We start from the raw sequence: 26,608 nt of genomic DNA on the forward strand, positions 1-26,608 counted from the left end.
ACCCACGCTTGCCCTGGGCGGTGGCTGCTGCCGCTGTCCCGGGCGCGGGCGCTCAGGGCGTCCTGGGGCCTGCGCCCCTCAGCCAGCCTGTGCTGTGGCAAGGAGCTCTTCGCCTCCAAGAGGGTGTCTCCGGCCCTGAGTGGCGCCCAGCGTCTTTCTTCAATACTTTTGAGCAGGGCTTGCCTCCCTTTGGCATCCTTCGGGTTTTTTTTTCCGCTGCTGATTAGGTTGGCTCAGTGCCGGCTGGAACCAGCAGTGACCAGCGGTGGGAAGGTGGTGACACACACCCTTGTACCTGGTGCCGCAGGTACAGGCAATAATCGCCAACAGGTTTCAACTCCAGTGGCTTTGTCCAGACATAAAAGGAAAGGAAAAAGGTACGGATTGCAGTTTTTTTGGGTGTGGTTTTTTTTTTTCCTCTGTACTTTTTTTGTTTGTTTGGGTTTGGGGTTTTCTTGTGTTTTGTTTTTCCCAGCTTAATTATGCCATTTTTGCTCAGGAAAGGAATTTGGTACTTTTTATTTTCTAGGAAAACTAGACTGCTTTTCAGACACTTTATATATAAACAGAAATACTGCATCACAAATGCCAGGTACAGTGTGGAAGGATACTTTCAGGCTTTGATTTATATTTGAAAGAGCCTGCTTTTGAAGTGTGATCCTGGCCTGGAAAGCCTTTGTTCAGTCTTAGTTCCCACTAATGCCTGAATGAGGAAAGGCTGCTTCTCAGCACTTTTACCTGCCAGTGCTATGACATAGAAATAAAAAGTACCAGAGAGAGGTATGCTCAGCACTATCTGATTTTTTTTCTGTTCTTCAAGGTGTTTCTCTGCAGTGAGGAGCTGTAGAGTGACTGTGGCAGTGGTACTTGCTACCTGTGACACAGCTTCATGGTGGCTCCCCACACCACGCACTCTCTGCGCAGCAGCATGTCCAGGGGCCTCCATGCAGGTCGTGGCAGCCCTTGAGAGTGAGGAGGTTTTGTTTTCCAAAATCATTCCTGTGAGAGGCTAGCAAGCTGGAAACTTGTGCCAGGGAGGTTTTATTTTTGAAGTGTGGATGAGGATGAACAGATATTCCTTGTAGCGGGTGGCCTGGTGAACTACTGAGGTTTGTAATTTAGTACACTGAAATATGTTTTGTGCCCTGCATAATTCATCATTAATAAATGCTGGTAAAGTAAAAGACCAAAACTATTGCATTGGTGCAAGAAATGGGGTAGATGAAGGGACTCATCTCTTTGCCATGCCCTATGTTTGTTTACCAACACATTGGAAGTTATGGACATGCTACAGAGAAAAGCAGCCTCCCTTTTTCCCTTCCTTCAATCCCACGTTAACTTTCCGTGACCATCTTAACTGTCCATTCTGTCTCCAAAGGTGTAACAAAGGTGATTGGTGTACTACCTGACAATATGAGTAAAACATACAAATTAGGCACTTTGCCCTTCTAAGTAAACAACGCTTTGAAAAATGTTTGCAGTCAAGAAAGAACAATCAGATTTTCTTTTAACCCTTGATATATTAAAAATACTCAATATGGTACTTGTACAGAAAACTTTAACTTTATGAATCACTTTAACATCTTATAGAATCAAATGAATTTTGCAGTTGCTTCCCCAAACATAGTAAGTTTTGTTGGGGAGTGGTTCTGATTCCAAAACTTGCACAGTAGAATAAAGCTGCTTTTATCTCTTGCTGTTCTTGAAAAGGGGTTCAGTATAGAAATATGAGAACAGGGACTAAAGCCCAGGTGTTTCCTCTCTCAGATGACTGTCATAACCATCATACTAACAAGTGTCTATTTGTTTCCTACTGAGCAACTCCAGCTGCAGATTTGGATAACAGGGCACTTACGTATAGTCAATAATAATACTTTATTCATTCCTCGCCTCCCAAATAAAATAAAATCTGATTCTGCTGGAAAAACAAAAAGGCTAAATATATTTGAGTTTACAAAAAATCATGAGGGAAAAATCATCTTGCTATTACCCAAAAACAACTGTGTGGGTGAGACACAGTTCTGATTTTCCTCATTTTGAGTAGATGCATATTTTGTAATCATTGCTTCCATTTGAGAGTCAAACAGCAGTGCAGTTTTGAATCTCCTAATCTTCAATATCTTTTAGCATATTTTCACAGGTAATGTTTATTTTTTAAATAGCTTTTCATTTTTCTGTGCATCACATGGATATGATTTTTGAGCAAATTGTGTACTTCTCATCTTTGGCAGTTTACTTAATGCTTTCCCATTGGGAGTTCAATACTTGTTTTGTGAAACTGATTATAATCTCTTTCCTACCACATATCTGTGACACAGAACTGTGTTTAAGAATTTTGTGTTGTCTTAATCTCCTGTGCTTACAGTGATTTCCAGTTGTGTTGTTCTACTGCAAGGAATGATTGAAGAAGGTTCATGGCAAATGCTCAGTGCGACATTGAACTTCTTCCACTAAATGTAACTTGGAGGTTAAAATACAGCTTATCCCAGAAGTTCCCATAAATATCTGAATATTTCAAGGGTACAAGGTCCTGAAAATATCTGTATGTTCAAATTCTTGCCCCCCGCCCCAAATCTGCCTTTTTTCCCCATCTTCTTGCTCATAAGTGTGATGTAAGTACTTCAGATAGATGTATGTCTGTAGTTTGCATACTCAGCTTTGGATACTGTTGTCTGTTACATGGCAACACATTTTGCAGTACTATCCTATTCAAACTGAGAAGTGGCTATTTAGAGAGACTCTTTCTGTCTGTCTTCTCAGTCATATTTGACTAGCAAGCACCAAAAGCCAGGATTTCTCTTTTTCTGGCAGACTGTGGCATACTACCTGTCCTGTATTGCCATTCTTGTGATTTGTAGTTCTTAAGTGGAAGTGCATGGATATCACATCAAGTGAGCAACTGGCAAGACTTTACTTTTGAGAAAGACTCTGCTTTGAAATGTGGCTCTTCCCTCAATCTGAATTCAATCACACTCAATTTCTTCTACAATATGAAATCATCAAATTTTTGGACCACAAGGGCATAGATCAGGGGTCCTCAAACTTTTTAAACAGGGGGCCGGTGCGCGGATGAAGTGGCAGGCAGCCATCTGTGGCTGCTTGGTTCCCCCCCCCCAACCCCTGGCGGGTGTGTGTGTGTGTGTCTGTAAATACCAGGAGCCGGACTGAGGACCCTGGGGGGCCGTATCTGGCCCACAGGCCATAGTTTGAGGACCCCTGGCATAGATTCTATTTGCTTTATTTTTCTTAGCATTAAGGAAATGAGAAAGGCTTGGAGACAATCCTAAGTATTTTTGATGATGTGTTATTGTCAGTTATTTTTGATAAGGTGGGTAATGGCTATGGGGTATGTTACGTTGTTCATTCCAAAGCTTACTTTCATGTAATTGTCCCAGAACATCTGAAAATGGTACTAATATGCAGTAGATGTATAAGCTTTTAAGTTATAAAAGACCTCTCTTCTCTATGGCTTTTAGGTATATTTATTCAAGATTATTTAGAAATCAAGTATTAAATCCATTTAAGCTTCCATTAAATACATTAATTCATGTTATATAAATATCATTATAGCATTTGACGTAAATATGGCAATTTTTTTTATTAGTTTCTAAAAGTACTATTTTTACAACCATTTACTCAGAAGTCATGTATACCTTACTTTGTTTTAGCAAGCAGGGACCAGGTCTAGTCATGTGAAAGCACTTCAGTTTCCATATCTGTTCTGTCCTTGAAATCTCTACTACAGATTGCCAGTAAATTTAGTGATGTTTCTGTGATTCTTTAATGGTGACTTTTATCTCCTTTTCAAAGCAGGACAAGCAAAACAAAATGAAGCAAAGAAAGCAGGACACACCTAAAATTAGGCTTGCTAAATATAGTGTAATAGGAGTCAAAATTAAAAGTTTGTGCTGGACAAAATTTTCCAATTGTCTTCTTTTAGCATACAATGACAAATAATCTGGAACTTGGGGAATTATTTTTTATCCCACCTTGAGTTAAAACATTTTGCTCTGACCTTAAATTTTGGTGTGTTGTTACATTATGTACAAAAGACTGTTAACATTTTTCACATTATAATTCTGTATGGAAAATGTCAGCCCATGCTGAAATACTGGATTTAGATGTTCACAGTACCTTAGCTGTTAATGAAGAACCTACAGAAATGTTTTTAGAAGATGTAAATTTGAGAGATTATTTAGCTATAGGTAACTATTGTGTCAGTTTGAGCAGTACACACATTGCTGAGGATGTTTGTATGTGATGGAGGTATTACCGAGAACTTGTGATGAAATATGAGATACAGTATCTGTGACATAAACTTGTTAGTGAAGAAAAAATTCCTAAAGTGATAAATAGCAAGGTTTTTCCTTCCCCACTCTGCTTTTGGGCCCAAGAGGTCTACTGGGATCCTCTTCCAGATCTCCACACCTGCAGTCTTAATTTAAGAAGGTCTTATATAGTAAGATATAATTCCTGTTCCAGCTAATTTCAGCAGAAACTGTTGAGAAAATAATGTGGGTCCTTTGCAAGGTCAAAGGGGAATGATGAAACAAAAGACTGAATTTATCTTTCAGGGATACTCTGTACTGTTCTGTACTGGTTCTGCTGGAAATGACTAGAGCTAAGTTTTTTACTATCTAAAAGCTTCATAGCAAAAAATCATAGCAGCGCTATGTTAGTAAAATCTCTCAGCATTATATTAGTAAAAGAATAATATATATGAGAAAAAGGCTGTGTTAAATCCTGTCAGAGGTTATCACAATTTAATGATGCTGCAGTGTGGTTCCATGTTACATTGCGACAACATCATTTCCTGAAATCAAGACAGCATTGATATCCAGTTGTAGCCAGGAAGAATATTTAGAGATAAAATGCCAGTGTTTTTTAATAGTAGACAGTACTGCCTCTCATGATAACTAAATAGTAATTAGTCATCTCCATTAATATTTTTGAGGTAGTGAAGTGAGCTATTTCAAATTTTAGAAGCACTTCATTTATGCCTGGATCCTACTGTAACTGAAATCTTAAGGAGAAAGCTTCCATTTTTTGATGGTTGGGCGTATTATATAGGTGCACTGCAAACATAGTAACAGTAACCCTTGTTACTGCCACTAAGTAGAGCATGCTCCAATGCAGGAAGGAAGTTAGCACAGAAGATTATATCTTTTTTTTTTTTTTTTTCCCTAACAAATAAACTACTGGTTTATAGGAGACCTGTTTTTACCTTGTCATTTTAATACAGTTAACCTAATATTTAATGTTGGTCACAGACCAATCAGTGATCTGTAAACCACACCACACTGTTATGCTGATGTGAGCAATAAGATTTTTGAAAAATGTTACTGCATCTAATTCCATAGTAAAAGTAAAGTAATTCAAAATGGAATTCTAGAGTACTGAAAATGAATGCAATGGCATGAGGCATTTATTCAGCCTCTTTCTTGCTGCATGTATGTGTTTTGTTACCTATATAATAAAGAAAAATACCAATAATACTCTTATGTGAATTATGTAAGAGTGTTTTACAATGCTGAAATGATTCACAACATTGTATGTAAACTAGACAGATTAGTTAGGAGACTGGCTAGTCTGATTACAAACTGTTAGTCTGGGATATTACTTTAATTGAATTAGAATAATTATATATATTCTTTGAAGAGCAATGTCATAGTTGCATGATAGTACTAAAGAAAGATTTGTCTGTCTTAAGGTAATCCTAACTGAGGCTGCTTGCTGTCTGTTACTATTAAGGAAGAAGAAAGACGTGATAAGAAAGTATTGGGAGTGCAGATACTTTCTTATTTTTTCTTTTTAATAACACTTTTGTGTATCAGTTGCAACATACTGAGAAGGTAGAAAAATTCAAGAAACTTTCAATGTTTATACTAAGTTAACCTGCTAGCAGTTCAGGTTTTTGTTTTGATAATTTTATTTTCTTTTGACTCCTCTGTTTTCTTTAAGGCCTTATTCGATTACAAGAGCTCATCAAGGCTCCATCACGATACAACCTGAGACTAAAAATCCGTCAATTACCAGCTGACACAAAAGATGCAAAGCCATTACTAAAGGAGATGAAAAGAGGCAAAGAATTCCATGTAATTTTTGACTGCAGCCATGAAATGGCAGCAGGCATCTTGAAACAGGTAATTCTCATTTTGCTTTAGATGGCCTAATCTTTTTCATCCCTAATAAAGAAAAGTAATATCCAGACTTAATGGCATTTAGCAAGCAGGGGAATTGTATGTCAGTTTTACTGAGGACTAACTGAAAATCAGCCAATGATTTCAGAGATAATTTCATTGGTGACTAATGATGGCTGCTTTCATTATATGTTTTTTTTAAAGTAATATTATAATCGGTTCATGTACAGGGGAAAAGATACATCAGTCTTTCAACTATGAAGAATCGGTACTTTGGAGAATTGATGTTTTAACCAGGGTTTTAAATGCTTGCTTAGTGTTATTTTATATAACAAAGTTTGTTTGGATTTTTGTTTTTTTCTTTCCCTTTTAATTGAAGCCTCTAAATTGTCTACTCTTTATAAGACAGTGATATTTGAATAGCGTGTTGCCAACAGACCACATGAATGTGTTCCACTGAGAGGACAGAACCAATAGATATCTTTTGGAGCCATATTCTCCTCATGCTACTATAGGACTGCAAAACACCTGAATACGTGTGGGTAAATGCTTTGGTAGTGTTTGCATTGTTGTCTACAAGTCAGATGAGTAGGTGAGATAAAGCAGAATCCCAAATACTTAACTGGCTTTGTATTGCAGAAGCAGATTCCAGGGATGTCTTCTAAGAGAAGGTGACAATATAGCAGTAAACAAAGGATGTGGCTCATAAAAAAGCTTGCTGTAACCCTGAAGTATGCATAAAGACAAGCCTTTGTGTGTCTTTAGTTTAACAAGCTCCAAAGACTGGAAATTCCTTGTGCTCAGAGGTCATTTTCCCCATTGCTTTTCAATTGGACTATGACTTGCAGTAAGGAGGATAGAATACCTAAACCAAAACAATATGCTATATTTCTAATGCACAGTCTTTAGTGACTTTACTCATGCTTATATTATGCTTGCTAGCAGACTTTATGGTTTAAATTGAAAAGAATATGGATTTAAGATTTGAAAATATGTCTCTTATTAAAGGTACTTAGGTGTGTTGTTGTGGGTACAATTAAAATTGCTACTAAACACACCTATTTTTTATCATTTCTTTGCTTTATTGTTCATGGATTAAAAGGCTTTTATTAATTCCCAGTAATTTTAAAGCTCTGCTGGTGGTTTTTGCTCTTAGCTAGGTGTAAGCCAGCCAGCCTAGTTAGTCTAATTGTTTAGCACAAACCATTAAATGTGTGTTTAATTATTTTAACATCTTAAAAATGCAGCTGGAAAATGTTTTGATGGCAAAACAAAGCTGCAGTGCTATGTCCATCAAGGAACATTATTTATGCTGTACCTAGTAGCTTTTAGGTGAAAGGAAACTTTTCTTTCACAGTATACAACTTTGTGAAAAACATGACTAGAGGGAAATGGGAACAAAATTGAAAGCATTGTATCTTTAATCATGTCCAAGGACCCAAGAGTGAGTGTTCAACCTCTTTAAATCCAATTGTAAACTGTTTTATCAAACTACTCTGCTTAGCCTAAAGATTACAGACAGAAAATACAGAAACAATTCTTTCATGAGTGTTTAGATCTTTATACAGTTTCTGTAGAATTTTAGCTTTCCGTTCAGTTCCAATATTGCAATGCTTTAAATATATCCAAAATTTGTAGTTCTGCAGCTGAATGTGAGCTCTTGCTGTCAAAATTGGCACAAAGGATGTTAAGGCTGTATTTATTATTTAATGATATTATGCCAGATATAGTGTTTACAAGTGTTTGCTGAAAAATAAAATAAAAAAATATTTATATATTTATTTGTGAACTATTAATTAACCTATTTTTACTGGTAATGGAGGGATGAACTTGGGGAGACATGACAAGGGGTTTCTTCTTGGATGGATAATTGGAAAGGTTAGCAGTGAAATTGGTGGAAGAGAAAACAAATTGGAAGTAAAGAAAACAAAGAACCTTGAGAGGCCAGTGAAATGGCACATAGCAGAATCAGGAACATGTGTAGGACATTCTTGTGTGGAGATTCTGTGAAGTATGAAAGACCTGATTATAAGCAGTTAAGATAACAGGGGACTGCAAATGTCTTACATACACAGAGGAAGATACCTTGGCTTTTTTAAGAAACAAAAAGACAATTCTTTAAAAAGCTAACAGTGTTTATAGTTGTACAATTTCTGATGAAGTTGTAATATTTCTCATGAGGTAATGGTTTTCCTGTGTTTTAGAAAATATAAAATGCTACAAGCACGCTATATTGCAGGTCTAAATATTATTGTGGAATTCTAAATACACAAGTATAAGTATCCTTTGGAACAGTGTTGTATTTTTTGTCAGTCTTCTCTAAAATACAAAATCTGATCTGCAGCTGATATTTGGAGTTAATTTTAGCTTTTAACTTTTCTTTGGAAAAGGACATATAGACTAGGAATTTTATCAATTTTCAGGCAATGTCACAAGTAAAAAGGCTTCCACAACCTTCAGAATGCTGATAGATCTTTTGTATACAAATTGTGGTATTGTGACAATTGTATAGTTGTTACCTTCAGTGTGTTTAAGGAGGTGTATCTGGTACTGACTTGGCAAAAAATTCCATTCATAATTCCTGGAATTATTGCTTAATAGTGTAGCTTTTTTTCAGTGTTAAAATTAGGTAAAACTCACTGTAGATACCAAAATCATTGAATAAATCATACTAGTCTAAGGATACTTTTGTGCAGAGCATGAAGATACATGCTTTTCAGGTGAAAATGCCCTTAATGAATACAAGTGATGAGACTTCCATAGTTTATTGCTTTAAAATTGTATCTACAAATATTTGTTCTTATGCTGTTAAAAGTATGAATATTTTAAAATACACAATTGATCAAAACCTATTTGGTATTACATACTTAGCAAGTCACATGAAGGTACTTGATAGATATCTGAGTTTATAGAGTAATACTGTGAACATTTATTTTTCATTTTTACTGAAGTAATATGTATCTTGCTGTTCAAAACTTGACTCAAGTATTTTCTTCCATGGCTAAAAAAATATACACACATATTATATAAGCTTGGGTCCTTCTTTTAAATGTATACTCATATTCATCAAAATAGAAAATTATTTCCTATTAGGTTATTCTTATTAAGGGAAGAGTTCAATAATGAATGAAAATATTTTCAACTCAAATTTTGTGTGGCAACTTAATGCGTCCATTAGTATGTAAAACTATAAGCCTTTTTCACATTTACTGTACTAAACAGTTTAATAATATTCTTTCTATCAGAAGATCTGGTTCATAAATTCCTTTAATAGTCAGTAATCTGCTCTAACTGCTAGGAAATTACTTGCTTGACCTAATTTTAGTATAATTCCAACCCTGTAGTCTGATCCCAGTAGTGGTTTTTGCAGTTTTTCATTTGCCATGTAAGTGTGATAAAAATGTATTTTGTGACCTCAGAAAGATTAATCTTTTGTTTATTTTTTCAAGGCTTTAGCTATGGGAATGATGACAGAATACTATCACTATATCTTTACCACACTGGTAAGTGGCTTATGTAAATGTAGTGATGACACCTAACAAAGATGTTACTTTCCTTTAATTATATTACTTGACAAAGTGAAAAAGGTCTCTCTGGAATGGGGTGTGAATACAAGATGTTTTCTCTGTTGCGTTTTCTTACTTCAAGTGAAAACTCATCGGGATGATTTAATTATTGTTCAACAGTATGCTGTGGGAACTGACACACCTGAAAATGCAACTGACTTTGTAGCACTGCAGTTTTTAACTTTCAAGCAGGGTTAAGTATACAACTCATAATTGATTATTTATATTGTTAATTTTGTCCTTTTTCTTCTTTCACTATTTCTATGTGAAGATTATGACATTTTAAATTTAGTCATATTCCATATTTTTAACCCAACATTTTACAAGTCATATGATGGTCAAATGAAGGTCATTTACAAGGTCTTCACTGTCATATGATTCCTGAATAATTTGATGTGAATATTAGCAGTATTTTATTTAATAGTCCACATGAACTTTTTAGGCATATGAATTATGCAATATTCTTTGATGTCCATTGTAAAAGTAACTAAGAAGGGATTTGGTCATTCTTGGAACCATCAGATTTAACTTTTGCAATAAATAAACATTTAAAATGTGAATGCTCCTACAAAACATAAAAGTATGTGAAGACCTTTTTTTGCTGCTTACCACAGCATAAGACACAGTTTAAATGTTGGTAAAACTTTAGAAAATACAGTGTGCTCATTTCTGTTTTCCATTGTGTTCAAATTTGTGTGTTTAGATTACAGTTCATTAAGGTTCTTAAAATGCAAGCAATTTCAAGCATGAGACAGATGTGCCTTGGTAAAACCATGCTGGAAGTGACCTATGTTTAAAGTTGCATGCATGTTTAAGTCCTTACAGTAGGATGGAAAGTTCATCTCAGAATCACAAAACAGAAGTTTTGTGGAATGGAAAGTGTTAGTATGGAAAAAGATTGTTGAATAGAAAGCAAAATAATTTTTGAAGTTCATTAGAACTCTAAAAGCAAAATACCCTGTACAAGTACCTGTATTATTTTAGAAGGGTAAGTTTTTCTATCACTTATGGATTTAAGATTGCATGAAACTGGATTTCCCTCATTAGTCTATCAAAATGGATTCTAGATGTCTCAAGGGATTTTTTATTTTTTAAGTTTTCATTCTGCTATTGGTGAAAATTGCTTCTATGAGTGGTAGAGCTGTCCAGTGGCATTTACTTTTTATTCTTAAAACTATGTTTAAAAATCAGGATTTTCTGTTATTTCCTAATTAGAACATTAGGTTTTTTTAGGAGAGACAAGTATTATATTGAGTTGGAGCTATCAAAGTATAACTTAGTGTGCACAAATGGATGATAGATTTTGATTTTGCAATGTAGCTTTGGAGCTTGCATCAGAATTTAATTGTTTTGATATGTTAATTGCTTCTTACCTGACACAGTCCTGTCATAAATTTTCCAGTCACAGTGTTTACAGCAGTCTTTTGTGTATTCCTCTCTTGATTGATTCAGTGTCTAATGTAGTAGTAGCTCATTAATACACCAACCTATGTGTATTTATAGTATAGGCAAGTTATTGTGTGTATATTTATTATGTTCCAGTGTAAACATGAATGTGTTTGGATTAAATAATTGCATCTGAGGTTCTGACATCTTTCACAGTAAAAGCTGAGAATTTTTAAAGAGAGAGATGTAACATAGTTCTAGTTATGTTCGACCTTTCTTTGGCAATAAAATCTCTGATTTCTTTAGAAAAAGGACGAATTAGGTTATTTGTACATGAGTGACTTAGAAGCATTTTTACACCTACATATCTAAGGTATTATATATGGAAAATGGTATCATATTTACTAGCTATAATTAAAAATAGGTAGTGATTGATAACTAGTTGATATTTTTGTGGGCTTAGTAATGTTAACAATGAATAATGAATTCTGTTTTGGTTTTCCACATTACAGATTTAATCTCCTTCTTTTCTAGCCAGTAAACAAAATGGATTCAGGCAAATATTTCACCTAACACTACAATTTCATGGAAATTTACAATATAGTAAACTGTCAGCAAAAAATACATTAAAACTGAGATGAATGACCAAGTATGAATTATATGGGGAATTTCTATGTTCAATGAAACTAAAATTATGTTCTAGGACAGTAATGTCTTAGGTATAACATTGATTACATCACTTAAAAATATTTAAATAGAAAATGAAAGTAAACCAAATAAAAGTTTGTTTATAATGCACATAGCTAGGCCTAGTTTTCAACTTAATTTCCCCCCCACCTGCCATGTTCAAAACTTGATCTTAGACCTGAGTTTCCTGAAGTCAAGTACTGGTTCTACATTGTTGTTAAGGATTCTGTCGAAGAACTTGGATAATCTTGAATTTGCTTGCTTGATCTAAAATTTGATTTTCTTCTTTTTATTAATTTGTATTTGCCTTTGCATACGTTGTGGGGCTAAATTTACACATAATAGGTGTACATATCTATTGAAAATGTATTCCTTGGCAAAATTTATTCTTGCAAAGACAAATTTCTAGTCAAAGATATGTCCATGTTGGGGAGTATGGTTGATAACTGTGAAAAACGCTTTTGGTTAAATTTAAAGCCATGTACATTTTCCCTCTCCCCTCACTGTTTTCTGAAGATCAACATGTTCACAGTTCATAGAGACTGAAAGTGCAGGGAAACTCTTGTTCTGTTTATTTTATGATTTTAAGTCTGTTCTGGTAAGCCAAAGAAGTAGCATTTATTAATAATATTTTTAACAATTAATAGCAATATTTAAGCTAACTCTAGTATTTAAGCCTAACTAGTAATGGATACAGTACTGAAACTGCGCTTAGCATTTCCTAGAAGTTTTGGGTTGTTTTTTTGTTTTTTTTTAAATATGGCAGTTGAAGCTGTTCTTCCTCTGTGAATCAGATTACTCCCACTATAGGGTCAGCTGAGCTGCTTACTCATAGACATAGGCCTCCAGAAAAACAGAGCATACTTCCAGGCACATACAGCACTGCTACTCCTGCAAATTTCAGTACTCTCATCTGGGGACATGATCTAACAATTGAAATAGAAATTGCAGTGTATTAAAGAATTTATATGATGGTCATTTTTTTTCAGGACCTGTTTGCCTTGGATGTAGAACCCTATCGTTATAGTGGTGTTAATATGACAGGATTCAGAATTCTAAACACGGAAAATACCCAGGTGTCATCTATCATTGAAAAGTGGTCTATGGAGCGGTTGCAAGCGCCTCCTAAGCCTGATTCAGGTTTGCTGGATGGATTTATGACGGTATGAATATCAGTGTTTAGTTCCTTTTTTAATATATGCTTGTGAAGTTAAAAAAAAACTTTTAAAATTTCTATTTCTGTTACTAGACGTTTTCAGGGGTATGAGACCAAATATTATTGTAAACATGAGTTGGAGAGTAATGACGGTGTTTCTGTTAATATTCTGTAGACTGAATACGTAACCATATTAATTTTCTTTCAAAATTACACATACTGTATTTTTTTCACAAGATAATGCCCCATTGTAAATGTTTAATTCATCTAGTCCATTTCCCTACTTTGTTGGTGAAAATATTGTATGAGATCATATCAAATTTCCCCAAAATCAAGCTAAATCAGTTTGCTCTTTCTCTGTGCTTTGTATCTTATTCATTTAAGATTCATTAATTTATAATGTGTACTATTTCATTTCTACATAATTATTTTCTTTTATATTTTATGAATATTATAAATAACACCTTACTGTCTGGCCTCACTTCAGGTCATGAAAATCACAATTACATTCATGCAAATAAAATTTCATTCCTAGGTTTCAGTAAGTTTCAGCTCACCAGTTGGAATTTAATCTAGAATTATAACATTGGAAGGGATTTATTTTAAAACATATCCTACATTAGGACCTCTTTAGTTTTCAAATTTGTTGAAAGGTCTAATTTTCTGTTTTGGCCTGGGATGATTTGTAACATCTTTGCTGATAGATTTCTGCTTCTTTTTAGGTATTATTTTCATTAAAACACTTCTCGTGTTTAAATTCTGTAAATTTAAATAATAAATTCTGCCTCTTGAAGATCGGTATTGTAGTTATCTATCAGTTATCTAGACTGTGTTAATTGAGCCACATAACATAGCTAATCTTTTGAATAATTTTTTTTCTACTGATAAGGTTTAAAGATTTTATAGACATTAGATGCTAAATGCCAATATTTTAAAAAGTTAATTTCCTTTTTGTCTTGTTTTTAGAAAACTACCCTTCTTAGAGAAAAATACTCCTTTGTTCTGTTTGCCTGTTATATGTAGTGTCTTGAACATAACTGGAAACATTTTAAATTTAATTTATTTACTAGTTCTGTTGGGCTGCACTTTTAAGATCCTATTATATAGTACTTTAAAAGTTACATTGTTATTTTCTCTAAATGATTTCAAATAAGCTAATGAGCCACCCAAAATTCTAGAAGTATGTCATGTATGCATCTGGTTTACATATAACTGCTGCTTATTGTTGTAAGTCATTGTTTCATTCTTCCTTGTTTGCATGAATACTTTAATTCTTTGATTTTTACCTTTTTTAATTTAAAATTTGTAGCAGTTAATCTCACTCATTGTAGTTATATATATTATGCATTGACCAAAGATATGACTGATCTCAAAACTTCATATAGTTACCAAGATCAGTAGCAATAATTACTTTATAAAAACATAGGACCATGGTAAATAAAACCATAGAATAATAATTATTGGAATAGAGTTCTCTGGGCAAGTTACGTGTTTTTCATCTTTTGTGGTGCTGCAAAGAAAGTGCCATTCTCAGACAAACTTCCGATGTGCGGCAGAAGCCTGTTATTGCTGGTATATGACTGTGTTAGGCCATACTTTACACCATTACTTTGCTTCAGGATAGAAAAAGAAGTGCATGAAAAACACACTGATTTCTATTCTGGACACTTAAGAGACCTCTTTGTAAATCTAAGTGGAACCAAGTATTCATATCGACTGTGATGATTATTTTATGGGGATTCTTTATGTTGATTAAGTATCTAAATGTGCTTTGATTACCTGGCTTTTAGATACCTGAGATATACAGATAGAATTTAAAGGATATTTAAAGGCCTAATGATTTTGACAAGTGTTAGGTGCTTACAAAGCTTTTATAATTTGGCCCTCAGATATAGGTAAAATATTCACAGGATGTCAGTTTGGAATCTGTAAAAGAAAGTTATGTCATGATATCATTGCACAAAGTTCTTCCTGTGCTTAGAATAAAATAAGTCAAGTCAGTTTATTGACTTATTATCAATAAAATTGTTAAGTTTGTAAAATCTGACTTCCATTTCACTGTTGTTCATGTGTATTTAAAGTCAGAAATGCGCTCAAGAATTAAAGATTTTACACAAATATTAGTGTTATGGAATACTCGTTACTGATATGGGCTGAACAGGTAATTTTATTTTCACTGTTTGATAATGACTACAGCTTATTTAGAAAAATATTTTCAATAAGTCTGCTTAATAGGAGAACATTTAGTTCAAGCAACATAGCTAAATGCCATTTAATCAGGTATTAACACCTGAAACTTGAGAATTTGCTAAATAAAAACCTGAAGTTTGTGTATCTCTGAGCATTTAGAGACCTCAATGAAGCCTAACTGGCTGCAACGGTGTAAAACCCAGGCAGTTATGGATTTCAAAATTTATAAGCTCTGGTGGTGTTTGTATTATGTCCTTCTTCCTCTGACTTTTCCACTATATGTAAATCGACTTAGCCATCATGACAGAGTTAGAACTATCAGTTTAACTCTGACATAGCATTTCCTTATTTATGATTCACAGTCTTAATCCTTGTTTTCTGTAAGTTTGTATAACTCTCTAATTAGTATGTAATTTGTCTTACAATTATCTGACCTTTGGTATCCCAATGTGATAAGAAAGTGGGTCTAAAATTTCATCTCATTTCTTTGTAATGTTCCAAGTCAAATTTTCAAGTGTGTGGATCCTGTTGACTTCAATTAGGATAGTTTTTCCTTTGTTTCTAGGCTGCTCTTCAGGACAGCTCTGGAAAGGGTGATGCTTTAGCACATCCAAGAAGATTAGTAATGAAAAAAAAAATTTCCATTATATTTTACTCTGCTTTTAGATTTTGTTAGGATTCTTTGTTTCGGCTTTGGAAAAACAAATTTAAACTATTTAATGAATGCTACCATATTTAATCATTCTATTATTATTTAATAAATGTTGACTTATTTGTATGATGAAGAAACTAAATCCATTCTATGATTTAGAAAAGTACAATTTGCTTTGTTCTTTCTGTACCTCCAGAAAATCTGTGGAAATGTTGGAAATAATTTGTGTGTTGTGTCAGACTATATGTGTTTTCTTTACACAGACTTCTTGTGAGAAAAGATTTGCTTGTAAATGTTTATAAGAATTGGATATGATTTCTACTAAAGCCTAAATTAGTTGGTGACTTTGAAATAAATTTTTGAATATACTTTTAATATGGTACATAGGAGTCCTGAGGAAGTCTCAGTGATCTACTTTTATTGAAGAGGTTTTTCTATCATGACTCACATAGTAATAGATTTAATTTATACTTTTGATGGTTCTTTCATATTTCCTTATTTGTCTGATGATAATCAAAGTGGTGCTTATCCTCATAACATCAAATAACAACTTAAATGTGTTGTTATTCAACTATATTTGTACCATTTTATATCTGTCACACACTTGTGTAGAAATGCATGTATATCATGGTATAGTTTACTAAGTTAGTTAAAGATTATATTTATTTCTTACATCTGTAGGGCTGGTTTTTTCAAAGTATTCTCAGCAGTATGTTATTTACTTTGACCATTGTTTTTGTATTACCATTCTCTTACTAAAGTGACAGAAAGAAATACATAGTGCTGTTAAAACTAAAGACCACATGGAACTGGCACATGCCATAACTTGTTTCTGATAATAAAAGTACAGGAATATGGTAATGATAATCCTGTCAATGATAATTCTGTCACAGGTAATAAGCCGTGCCTTTAGAAAATACCAGAAGAAAAGTCAAAGACCAATCTATTGCAGTCCTTTTTCTTTCTTATTAGTGGAATTAACTGTATCTAACATTTGTCTTTTTCTCATTGTCTCCTTGTTTCTTCTTCTTACCATTAGGTGAAAAAGTTCCAATGAAATAATAAGTAATTATTATGCTCCTGTTAAATCCAAAGGTGGGACATTTTCAGATTAGAATAAACAGTCTAATAAATTTTCACTTGACACTACACTTCCTGACTTAATTCAGCAATCCCTAAAAGTGGGTTGTTTTTTCCCTTTTCTTACATGTTTCCAAATAAAATCTAAAGTGGCTCTGATCGGTCACAATCTAGGTGGTAAATGTCCATTAATTAATGCATTTCCCTGTTTCTCACCACTCATTTCACATGTTAGCAGTTCAAAATACACATTTATAAAGTTAGACTGTGGGCAGGGTTGGTCATTATCTTTTGAACTTGTTCCATCTATCAGAACCTTAAATATACTGATCATTAAGGTAAAAAGCACCAGATATTGTGCTGGTCAGCTGCCAGACTGGATTACCAGTCATTTATTTATAGCTTAATCATTCTACTAGGGTATTTAGTTGCCTAGAATTCTTTTACAGCTTTATAGAAACTTGTGCATAAAAGTAAAATAAAAGACATCTGCAGAATACTTTTTTCCATGCCCATTCCTGTCCCAGAGACTAGTTAATTATATATCAACAGCATTCAAATCAAAAGAGGTTGAATAGCATCACTGAAAGTTTTGAGATTTGCTCCATGATAAATATTTGAGTTTTATGTCACCAAAATGAATGGGTTTGTTTGTATACAAAATGTATGATAGATTCAGTCAGGCAAACCTGTGGTTCTGTGGAGGCATTCTGCCTTGAAAGTATTTCAACATTGCCAATTGCAGTACAAACTGAAACTAGTCTGAAATAGAGCCTTGTGTTATGATGTTACTAAACAACTTCCAACTAGATTGAGGATCTTTAAATGATTCTCTGATATATGATATATTCATTATTGTTATTCTTCACTAACTTTGCACTAAAATCTGAAATTTGAAAGTGATTGCTACTTAACAACCACTTGAACAAAATGACTTGGCATTAAAAAAACCACCCTTTTTCAACCAGAATAAGATTTCTTCTTGAAAAAAATGATTTATAAAGTAAGTTAAAAAACCCCAGGATGAAATAAAAATATTTAATTAAGTAACTTTAGCTTTTATTTTTTAAAAAGTTTAGATTTGCAAGGGTTCATCTTGATTTAGCCTGGAGCAAAAAGTAGAATTTTGAATTCTGGATTTTCCTGCAAGATGAAAAAACTCCTTAGTTATGACAACTGAATATTTTTGTTAAATTCTAACAATACTGTAATCTGTACTGTATTAACAGAAAGTTATTTTGGAAAGCAGAGGTGTGACATACTAGTTTTAAGATACTTTATTTTGGTATACTTGATTTTTTAGTTTTTGTAAGCATTAAAAAAAGAGAAAAAAAACAACCAACCACACAAACCCTTACAATATATATACTACTACTTTTATATATGACAACCATGATTCAGACCAAGCAAAGTAGAGCATGATTAAAGTGTTATGAATTCAGAATTCTTTTAAAAACAACTATCAATCTTCCACAGTTTTCTGTGCCTCAAGTCAGAAGTTAGCATGCATAATTAAGATGACCTAACAAGCTCTGCTGCTTCGTTAACGTGAAGTTTTCCTTACTAACTGCTTTTGCCTATCATCCAATTTATCTATCTGCTTTCATCTTACATAGAAAAGAGTGTACTTTTTTCTATTCTGACTTAATTTTATTCTTCAATGTTTGTTTTAGTAGCTGTATATGGCAGGTGCAGGGAAGCACTGTGGTACTTGAATAGCTATAGCTAAGATCAAAATTAAAGCTTTTTCCTCAGAAAAATCATATTTTGGGTCTGATATGTTTTGTAGGTTGCCTAGCAGAATGGATCATTATTTAGTCGTGCACTTTTTATTTTCACTCTTAATTCTCATTAATTTTTTTTACATATTTTTAAAATTTCTTTTCTGGACATAGTGTGGTTTTCAAGCCTAGGAGCTCTCCACCATGAAACATAATATTTTTCAGTAAATGAAAACTATTCACAATAATAATTTAGAGTGATGTTAAATACTGAAAGCAAAAAGGCAGAGATTTGTTGCCTACCCAGGATGGGCTTATGGTTTGTTTCTGTGTATGAGATTTTAATCTGATTCAAAAAAACAGAGATGAGATTTTATGAATAAAGATTTGAAATTTTTAAAAGCTGGTGTATAGACTTCCTTGGATAAGGAGAATAGATATCCAAGGATATTTTCTTTAAATAACTGTAAAAAAGATGCAAAGATCATGAGGAAAAATGCTAATGCCTTCATATGTTGTCTTTAAGTTAAAGAATATACAAATGCATTCACTCCACAGAGCTGTCTAGGAAATTAATTTTGAAACTAGGCATTTTGAGGGATACAGGAAAAAGACGGAAGTTATAATTGCACTGTAATTTGAGAATGAAATGAAAGAATAATGTTGGATTTGTGAATATGTAGATATTTCCCCTAATTAGCTTTCTGTATTTGTACAGCCAAAAATTTTGGGGGACATATTTATATATTATACTCTTTGCTCTCTGTTTCCCCTCATTGTAAGAAAACTTCCACTAAGTGACCTCTCAATGTCCAGATCTTATGACTGTCCTGTGAAGTCTAGTTTATCTGAATGTTCACCTTAGCTTTGTGGTAATGTTAGTTAAATATTCTCAGAAGTTTTGTTGAATGCAATGGTAAGACAAAGAATTGCTAAAGAAAAGAATGGTTGAAGGGTGAGTATGGATGGACAACAGTGGTGTATTTACCTTTTTTTAAATCCATGTATTTGAAAAACCCTAAAACCCTGTAATGAATTGGACCAATGCATGAAGGCCATGCTAAACAGCCAGCTGTAATCAGGTGAAAGAGCCCAATAATCACCAGAGTTCTTTGGCTTACTTTTGGTGAAGCTTTTTGAATCATGTTGAACTAATTTGGTTAAGCAATAGAGTTGAAAAGTATACTTCTTGCATTATAGACAAGATTGGGGGAGATTAAGAGGGTAAAGAAGGCAATGAAACCATGGCACTTGTAGCTCATGACCATCTGAAACTTAAAAATCTGGATTTAGAAAAAGGGATTCATTTTTTTTTAATCATGATATAACCATGGCTTAATGATGTTTTTCATCAGAAAGATAAATAACTCCCATGTCAGATAACTGGACATGAATAATACCGAGAGCACTCTTCTACTGCTATGAAAGACAAGTATATATTTCCCAGGTTCAATACGCTGCTCAAACAACCAAATAAACAAACAAAAAGACCCACAGGAATTTGAATCTAGGTGTCTCTGATCCATTTTAATCATAGTTTAGGTAAGCAGCTTGAGTCAAGAAAAAATGTGAAGAAAAAAACAAAGCAGTGATAAGAGATTAGATTAGATAACCGAACAATGTTAAAATTAAGCTCTTACTGATTCAAGAAATTAGAGAGATGCAAAACTGGAAATACATTCTAGTAGCAATACTGGTGTTTTGTATGTTTAGTTCAGTTTATTTCTTAATCTAATTTTGTTCTTTACCCCGATCTTGTAGTTTCTTGTGCAGTGTTATTTAAAATTCATTGCTTTAATTTACTCCCAAAGGAAACAAAAAAATTATCGTGTCATGCAGCATTTTCTTTCAGCACACTTCTGGAGTTTGACTTACTCTATTCATCCTTGGTGTCAGGATTTTCAATGACTGTACAAACTGATACAGATAGTGAAGTTATTACACAATGTAAAAATCCTGCACTGAGATAGAAAGTTCTAAAATTTAGTTTTGTTTTCCTTTAGGCAAACACTTTCATAGTTACTTGGGAGTAAAAAAAGAATGCATTAATTGCAAGTATAGTATTTTTAAGCTTGTCGAGTTAATGCTTTAATAAAATTGAGGTGGTTACCTAGCAGTGTTAACAGAATCTACAGCTGCTTTACTTCCTGCTAATTCCTTAGGGTACGCTTTAATTTTTAAAAAATAATAAATTGTTTCACACCTGTTTATTTTCTTGATTTGAAATGGTAATCTCTTTAATTTAGCAATGAAGTTATTTTATAGAAGATAAGACTTGCAATTAGTTGAATAACTCGTTATAAATTAGTAATTAGTTCTAACAGTAAAAGGATATGTGTGAAACTGCAATTTCTTATCCTTACCTAACAATATGGAAATAACAGTTATATTTGAGATAGCTAGTTACATAAAAATTTAGTAACTGCTAGCAGGCACTGTGACTGGACAAAAGGATTTGATGAGAAAAAGGTGCTGTGAAGGTTCCTGAGAGTGAAAAGATCCATAAAATAATAATAAAAAAAAATCATTATAGAAATACAGCCTCAAATTCTGATTTAGAGCTTCAAAGAGGATAGCTTGTTATGTAGACAGCTTTATAATTATCCCTTTAGCAAAAGGAATTTTCTGGATTTGCTGATGAGATGTGTTTAGTAAAACAGCGTGGCAGCAAATGTGTACTTCAAAGGAAAGACTAAACAATTACTTATTACTGCATTACAAGCTAGGAATCTCCCTTAGGCACAGTTAACTTCATGAGTTTAGGGACTATGCTGGATTTCATACTGTAAGATGTTTTAGAAATGATATTTCAGCTATTTTGAGAATTAATCGCATTATTAAATATTTGACTCCTATACGTATGTAGTCTTTCTGGGTGTTTTAAGAGACAGGATCTATCAGAAACTTGTGATCCTATCCCAAAGGAAAGATATGCCCAAATCTTGTATAGCATTTAGTAGAAACTGCAGCTTCTCTCCTATGGAAGATTTCATTGAATTGTTCCAGATGTGGTTTGAGCATGTCTGCACATATTTATAAATACAGAAGATTAACATGGATTTATATAATGCTTTCATGTTAGAACCCTCCTGCTGCATCTTTACAAAGTAACAGAGGGAACTCTGTAACAGCAAGTAGGGAAATGGCAGAGCTTGTACAACCTGCAAAATCTCTTATGCAGCCTGGAAGACTAGCTGAAGCATAGGTTGTTTTTTGAAATAGGAACTTAAATGCCTTTACTCAGGAAATATGAAAGTGTCTGCACTCTATGAAACTTTGTCTCAGGACTGTAATCCAGTATACCATAATCTGTAAAGAAGAGTTTTCGTAGGATATACATTAACAAAATTCAGTTTAATAGTTTATTTATACACTGTATGTATTATAACTTTTCAGAAGTGACCCGAAAGCAAGATTACTTTTCTTGTATTTCTTTGCTATTATGGTTAAACAACGTTGTCTTTAGAAGCAGCATAATCAACTAAAGCTGTTAATCAGCAGATTTATTTGCAGGAATAAAAAACTCTAGCAATCATTATGGCTACAGTTGTAAGATGTGGTATGGTGACAGTGTAGCCATGCTAAATTAAGCAGCAACAGAAATCAATTTGTGGAGAGAAGAGACCGTCAATTTAGCCCTTTGTGTGCTCATCATCTTTACAGTGGCACTGCCTGTTAGGGCTGGTATGTACTCAGTTCAACAGTGAGGTTTAAAAGTACATCCTGGGTAAAATCTTGGTCCTTATATGTGTGGAATTTGGCTAACCTTTAGTTTGCTACATGAACTCAGGCTTAGAGATTATAATGAGACAAACTGAAGAGCTGACTTATTCCCCCTGCCTCCCCCCCCCAATGGAGTATTAAATACTACATACTATAATGGAGTGAAAAAGAGTGTAAATAATATGTAATTATTTGTCTCTGAATATTCAGGTAGTTAATTTGAGCACAGTTTTGCTGAGTTCTAATAGTCTTCATTCATTATATACTTCCAATTTGTGAAAACCAAGAATGTGTTATTTCTTTCTGTTATTAATTAATACCTACTAATTATTAGACCAGTTGACATAGCTGGTAGAAATAAGCAAGCGCCTGGCATACCGCCCTCTCTTCTAAAGACCTGAAGGAGTATGTGCTTGAATGTTTTTCCATGTTTTCCATTTCCAGATGCATCCAGATTTGTCTAATGAAAGATATTCTCCCTATAAATCTTTTTTTTTTTTTGTATCTCCTTAAGCTGCAGCATACTATTTCTAATTTTAAACAGCTTCATATATTACATGCAGAGTTCACTGGAACCTGCATCCAGATCAAGTATCTAGTTATTGTTTAAATTAATTTCCCAAGGGAAACACCATTTCCTGTCCAGAACATCGTGGACTCAATTTTAGTGCTTTCCAGATGCCACAGGATATTGTGCCTGGCTTCTACCTCCCCCTCCAGAAGACCACAGGTCTCCTATAAGTCGAAAGTCATAACTGCCCACCTTCTGTGGATGTTTCACATATTTTTGAATATTTCAAATGGTGCTATATGTCTGCATTTAGGCAGTTTAATCAAACTTCCAACTAGAATTGTAGCAGTGAATGTATTTTCCACTTAAACAGTCTAGTGGGAATCCAGTTGCCACAAGCACACATACAGAGCTATTAAACAGTGCCTAGGAAAATTCAAGCAGCAATCTGAATCTGCATCTGGATACCTTTATGCCAAGCTGGAAACAAAATTAATGTGCTTTCATTATTATATATTTTATTTGTGAACCTGAGGCCTTTGCTGTCCCAAGCCACATTCAGCATAGGAAATAGGTGAAAAAATAACATCCTGAATGCACTAAAGAGAATTAAGTATCATGATGCTGTGAAACAGAGATTTCAGATATTAGTTTTTATACTCTTCATACTCCCACTTCCTAAGGCCTGAGTATATGTATAGTATGTTAATAGCAGAGATAAGGCTGTATCCCATTTCAGATAATGAGAGGCTATGAAATGTTCTGGAAATAAATATTAAACTTTTTAAAAAAAAATTATTTTGATGCTATAGAAACATTTATTCAAGCCTAGTGGTGAAATGCTACTGGAAAAGTATTATTTTGCAAAGGATATTCTGTGCCTGTAGTTCCTTTCAAGATTGTTTATGAACACAAAATCTCATTTTATCTCTCTTTTTCATGTGTAGCAATGGATGCATTATTCAACCCATCTGTTTATGGAGCTGTTCATTGAGGTCTCCATTCAACAAAATGTTCACTGGGCTTTCTTGCTGAAAAAAGCAATACAAATCTTGTCAGTAGTCCTGTTGAAGTCAACAGGGCTACTTTGGCAGTAAACATGAAGCATGTAAGTTCTTTAAATGGGACTTCAGAGGTCATTGGTAAAAACCCAGTAGTTTTATGTAAGTTACTTTGTTACACTCCTTTGCTCTCTTACTTTGAGCAAAGAGAGAATTTCAAGGTATTCCTGAGCACAGGGGGAAATCCTTTTTCAGTCTTTTCATGATAAATGACATAGTTCAGGAAATACCACTTTGCAAATTGTGTATGCCTGATGATATGATTGTTCTCGATGTTTACATAAAAGATAGACGATATTAGTTTTAGACTATTTTGGATTTCTTCTATTTTTTTAAAATAGAGGACAGTTATTCTGGTGTAATTCCAAAGCTGGAGTAAGATTGTAGTTAAAATCTGAATAAAAATAATTTTGTATCTGATGGAATATTCTTGCCTGCAGGATTGCTGAAAAGGATTTTTTTTTCATTTATTCATCTTCAAACTGACACCACCACCCCACACCTCCACCCATTTTTCTTTGTTGTTACAGTGCTCATCATTTTTGTCCCTAGTCCCTAGGTGCTTCACACAAGCATGATTCATGTTAGCATGGATGCTGGAAGTAGGGGGTCTTCCTGTGCAGGTAGTTTTGCAGTAATATATATCAAGAATTTAAGCTGGGGAAAATCAAGGTAGCAGGTGGAGGCCTGCTGGCCTGTTATTTTATGAAGTTGCTAGACTAATTTAGAAGGTGATGTCCACAAAATTTCCTGAATGGACTGTCCTAGACTCCCTGGAGAAAACTGACATACCTATAGATACCTTTTGGCCAGTGGTGGATTTCATGGAACTGTAGAACAGTCCAGGTTAGAAGGGGCCTTGAATGATCATCTTGTCCAACCTTCACTGGGAAAGGGAGCCAAGATGAAAATGTCTTGCACCCTGTCCAATTGTGTCTTGAAAACCTCCAGTGATGACAACTCCACCATATTCCTGGGGAGGTTGTTCCAGTGATTGTTCTTACTGTAAAAAAAAATATTATTGAGATGAAACTTCTTCTGTTGTACCTTGTACCCATTACCCTTTGCCCTCCTCATGTAGCTCCTTATGAAAAGAGAGCCTCCTTCCTGTTTGTAGTACTGGAGTACTGTGATGAAGTTCCCTCTGAGCCTTCTCTTCTCCAGGGAGAAAAGACCTGGCTCCTTCAGTCTTTCCTCAGAGGGCAGATTTTCCAGCCCTTTGATCATCTTTGTGGTGCTTCTTTGGACTCTCCAGTGTGTCTGTGTGTTTTTTGAATTGTGGGGGACTGTAACTGGACAGAGTACTACAGGTGTGGCCTGACAAGTGCTGAGTTGAGTGGGATGATTACATCACTATCTCTGTTAGTAATGCCCCTGTTAGGGATGCAGCCCAGGATCTGATTTTCCTTGGTTATTGCAGCAGCTCACAGCTGGCTCATGTTCAGCTTGTTGTCCACCAGGACCTCCAGCTCCCTTTCAGCAAGGCTGCTCCCCAGCCATGCAGATCCTAGTCTGTACTGGGCTCTTTGGTTACATCATCTTTGCATTTGTCTTTCTAAAACTGCATACAGTTCTTGCTAGCTTATCCAGCTCTTTAAGATGGCTTTATCTTCTGGCATGATCCCTTACCACCCAGTTTAGTATCATCAGGAAACTTTTTAGCAATGAGCCTGTGTCACCCCTGTGCTTCTGCTTACTGGTCACATGTCTAAAGAACCCTTTCTCATTGTTCCTGACAACTTTGGCCTATTTCAGTTGTAGTTGAGCCCTAACCTTCCTGACTACATCGTTGTGTGCCCTAGCAAGGTTGTTGCAGTCCTCAATGAGTATTTGACTGCCTTTCCATAGCTGGTATGTTTCTTTTTTTGGTGTGAGGCACACCTGAAGGCTCATTGTTAATCCAGGCTGGTCTTTTCTTCTTTTGCTTTCCTTTTACTTTGTAGGGGATGAACTATTCTTGTGTTTCCAGGAGGTTGTTCTTGGATAACTCCCAGCAAGTTCCTTTGACCTTCATGGATGCTTCCCATGGAATAACTCATAGCTGGGCTCTGAGCATGTTGAAATTGGCTCTTATGGAACCTGATGGATGAGTACATGTCAATATGGTGCCAACAAATGTCCACGTACTTGAAGTCACTCATGAGTACCAAGTTCTGTTGGTTCATGGTTGTGTATAGAGGCAGGGAGAATTAATTCAGCAGCATACTTGCATATTTATAAACATTAAAGTCTACTGTCAATATGTGTACCAACACAAGGTATATAAAATTACATAGAAAACAATTTAGTAATGGTACTTTGAAGAACAAAGTGATGTAAGATTTTTGTGTCCTCTGAGTGTTAAGCTTATTTGAGGGTTGGTTTGATGTTGGATTTTTTTGCCATTAATAGAATATACCTCTATGAAGCACAATACAGGAAAACATACCTCTGTGATCTTGACAACTTCTGTGTTCCCTATGAATATTTCTGCTCCATTTCTGCCTCTGAGGATGTTTTTCATTCTTAAATTTTCTTTTTTTTAAAAAATAATATTAAGCACATAGGAGTATCTGCTAGAGTTGGATACGTTTATTTTCAACTTGCAGTTGAATATGGGAATGCAAACACTGACATACCACTTTCTGTTCAAAAAGCACTGTCATGCATACAAGGTCCTCAGCCTGAAGTTTGTTGCATGATCATGAATTGAAAAACTAAAATCTGTATTCATGGAAGGAGATGTTTCTGTCTTG

The 26,608-nt window shown here is 34.4% G+C and overlaps 1 protein-coding gene across 1 annotated transcript in view; it reads left to right on the forward strand.

The window, feature by feature from the left end:
* GRIK2 (glutamate ionotropic receptor kainate type subunit 2) overlaps window positions 1–26,608 on the forward strand; it is a 415,942-nt gene that overhangs the window by 155,357 nt on the left and 233,977 nt on the right. The window contains exons 5-7 of the mRNA XM_037392944.1: window positions 5,962–6,143; window positions 9,590–9,643; window positions 12,769–12,942. Of these exons, the coding sequence (XP_037248841.1) occupies window positions 5,962–6,143; window positions 9,590–9,643; window positions 12,769–12,942 (410 nt within the window). The remainder of the gene's footprint in view (window positions 1–5,961; window positions 6,144–9,589; window positions 9,644–12,768; window positions 12,943–26,608) is intronic.

This window comes from Falco rusticolus, chromosome 6 (genome assembly GCF_015220075.1).
Source record: "Falco rusticolus isolate bFalRus1 chromosome 6, bFalRus1.pri, whole genome shotgun sequence".
NCBI lineage: Eukaryota > Metazoa > Chordata > Aves > Falconiformes > Falconidae > Falco > Falco rusticolus.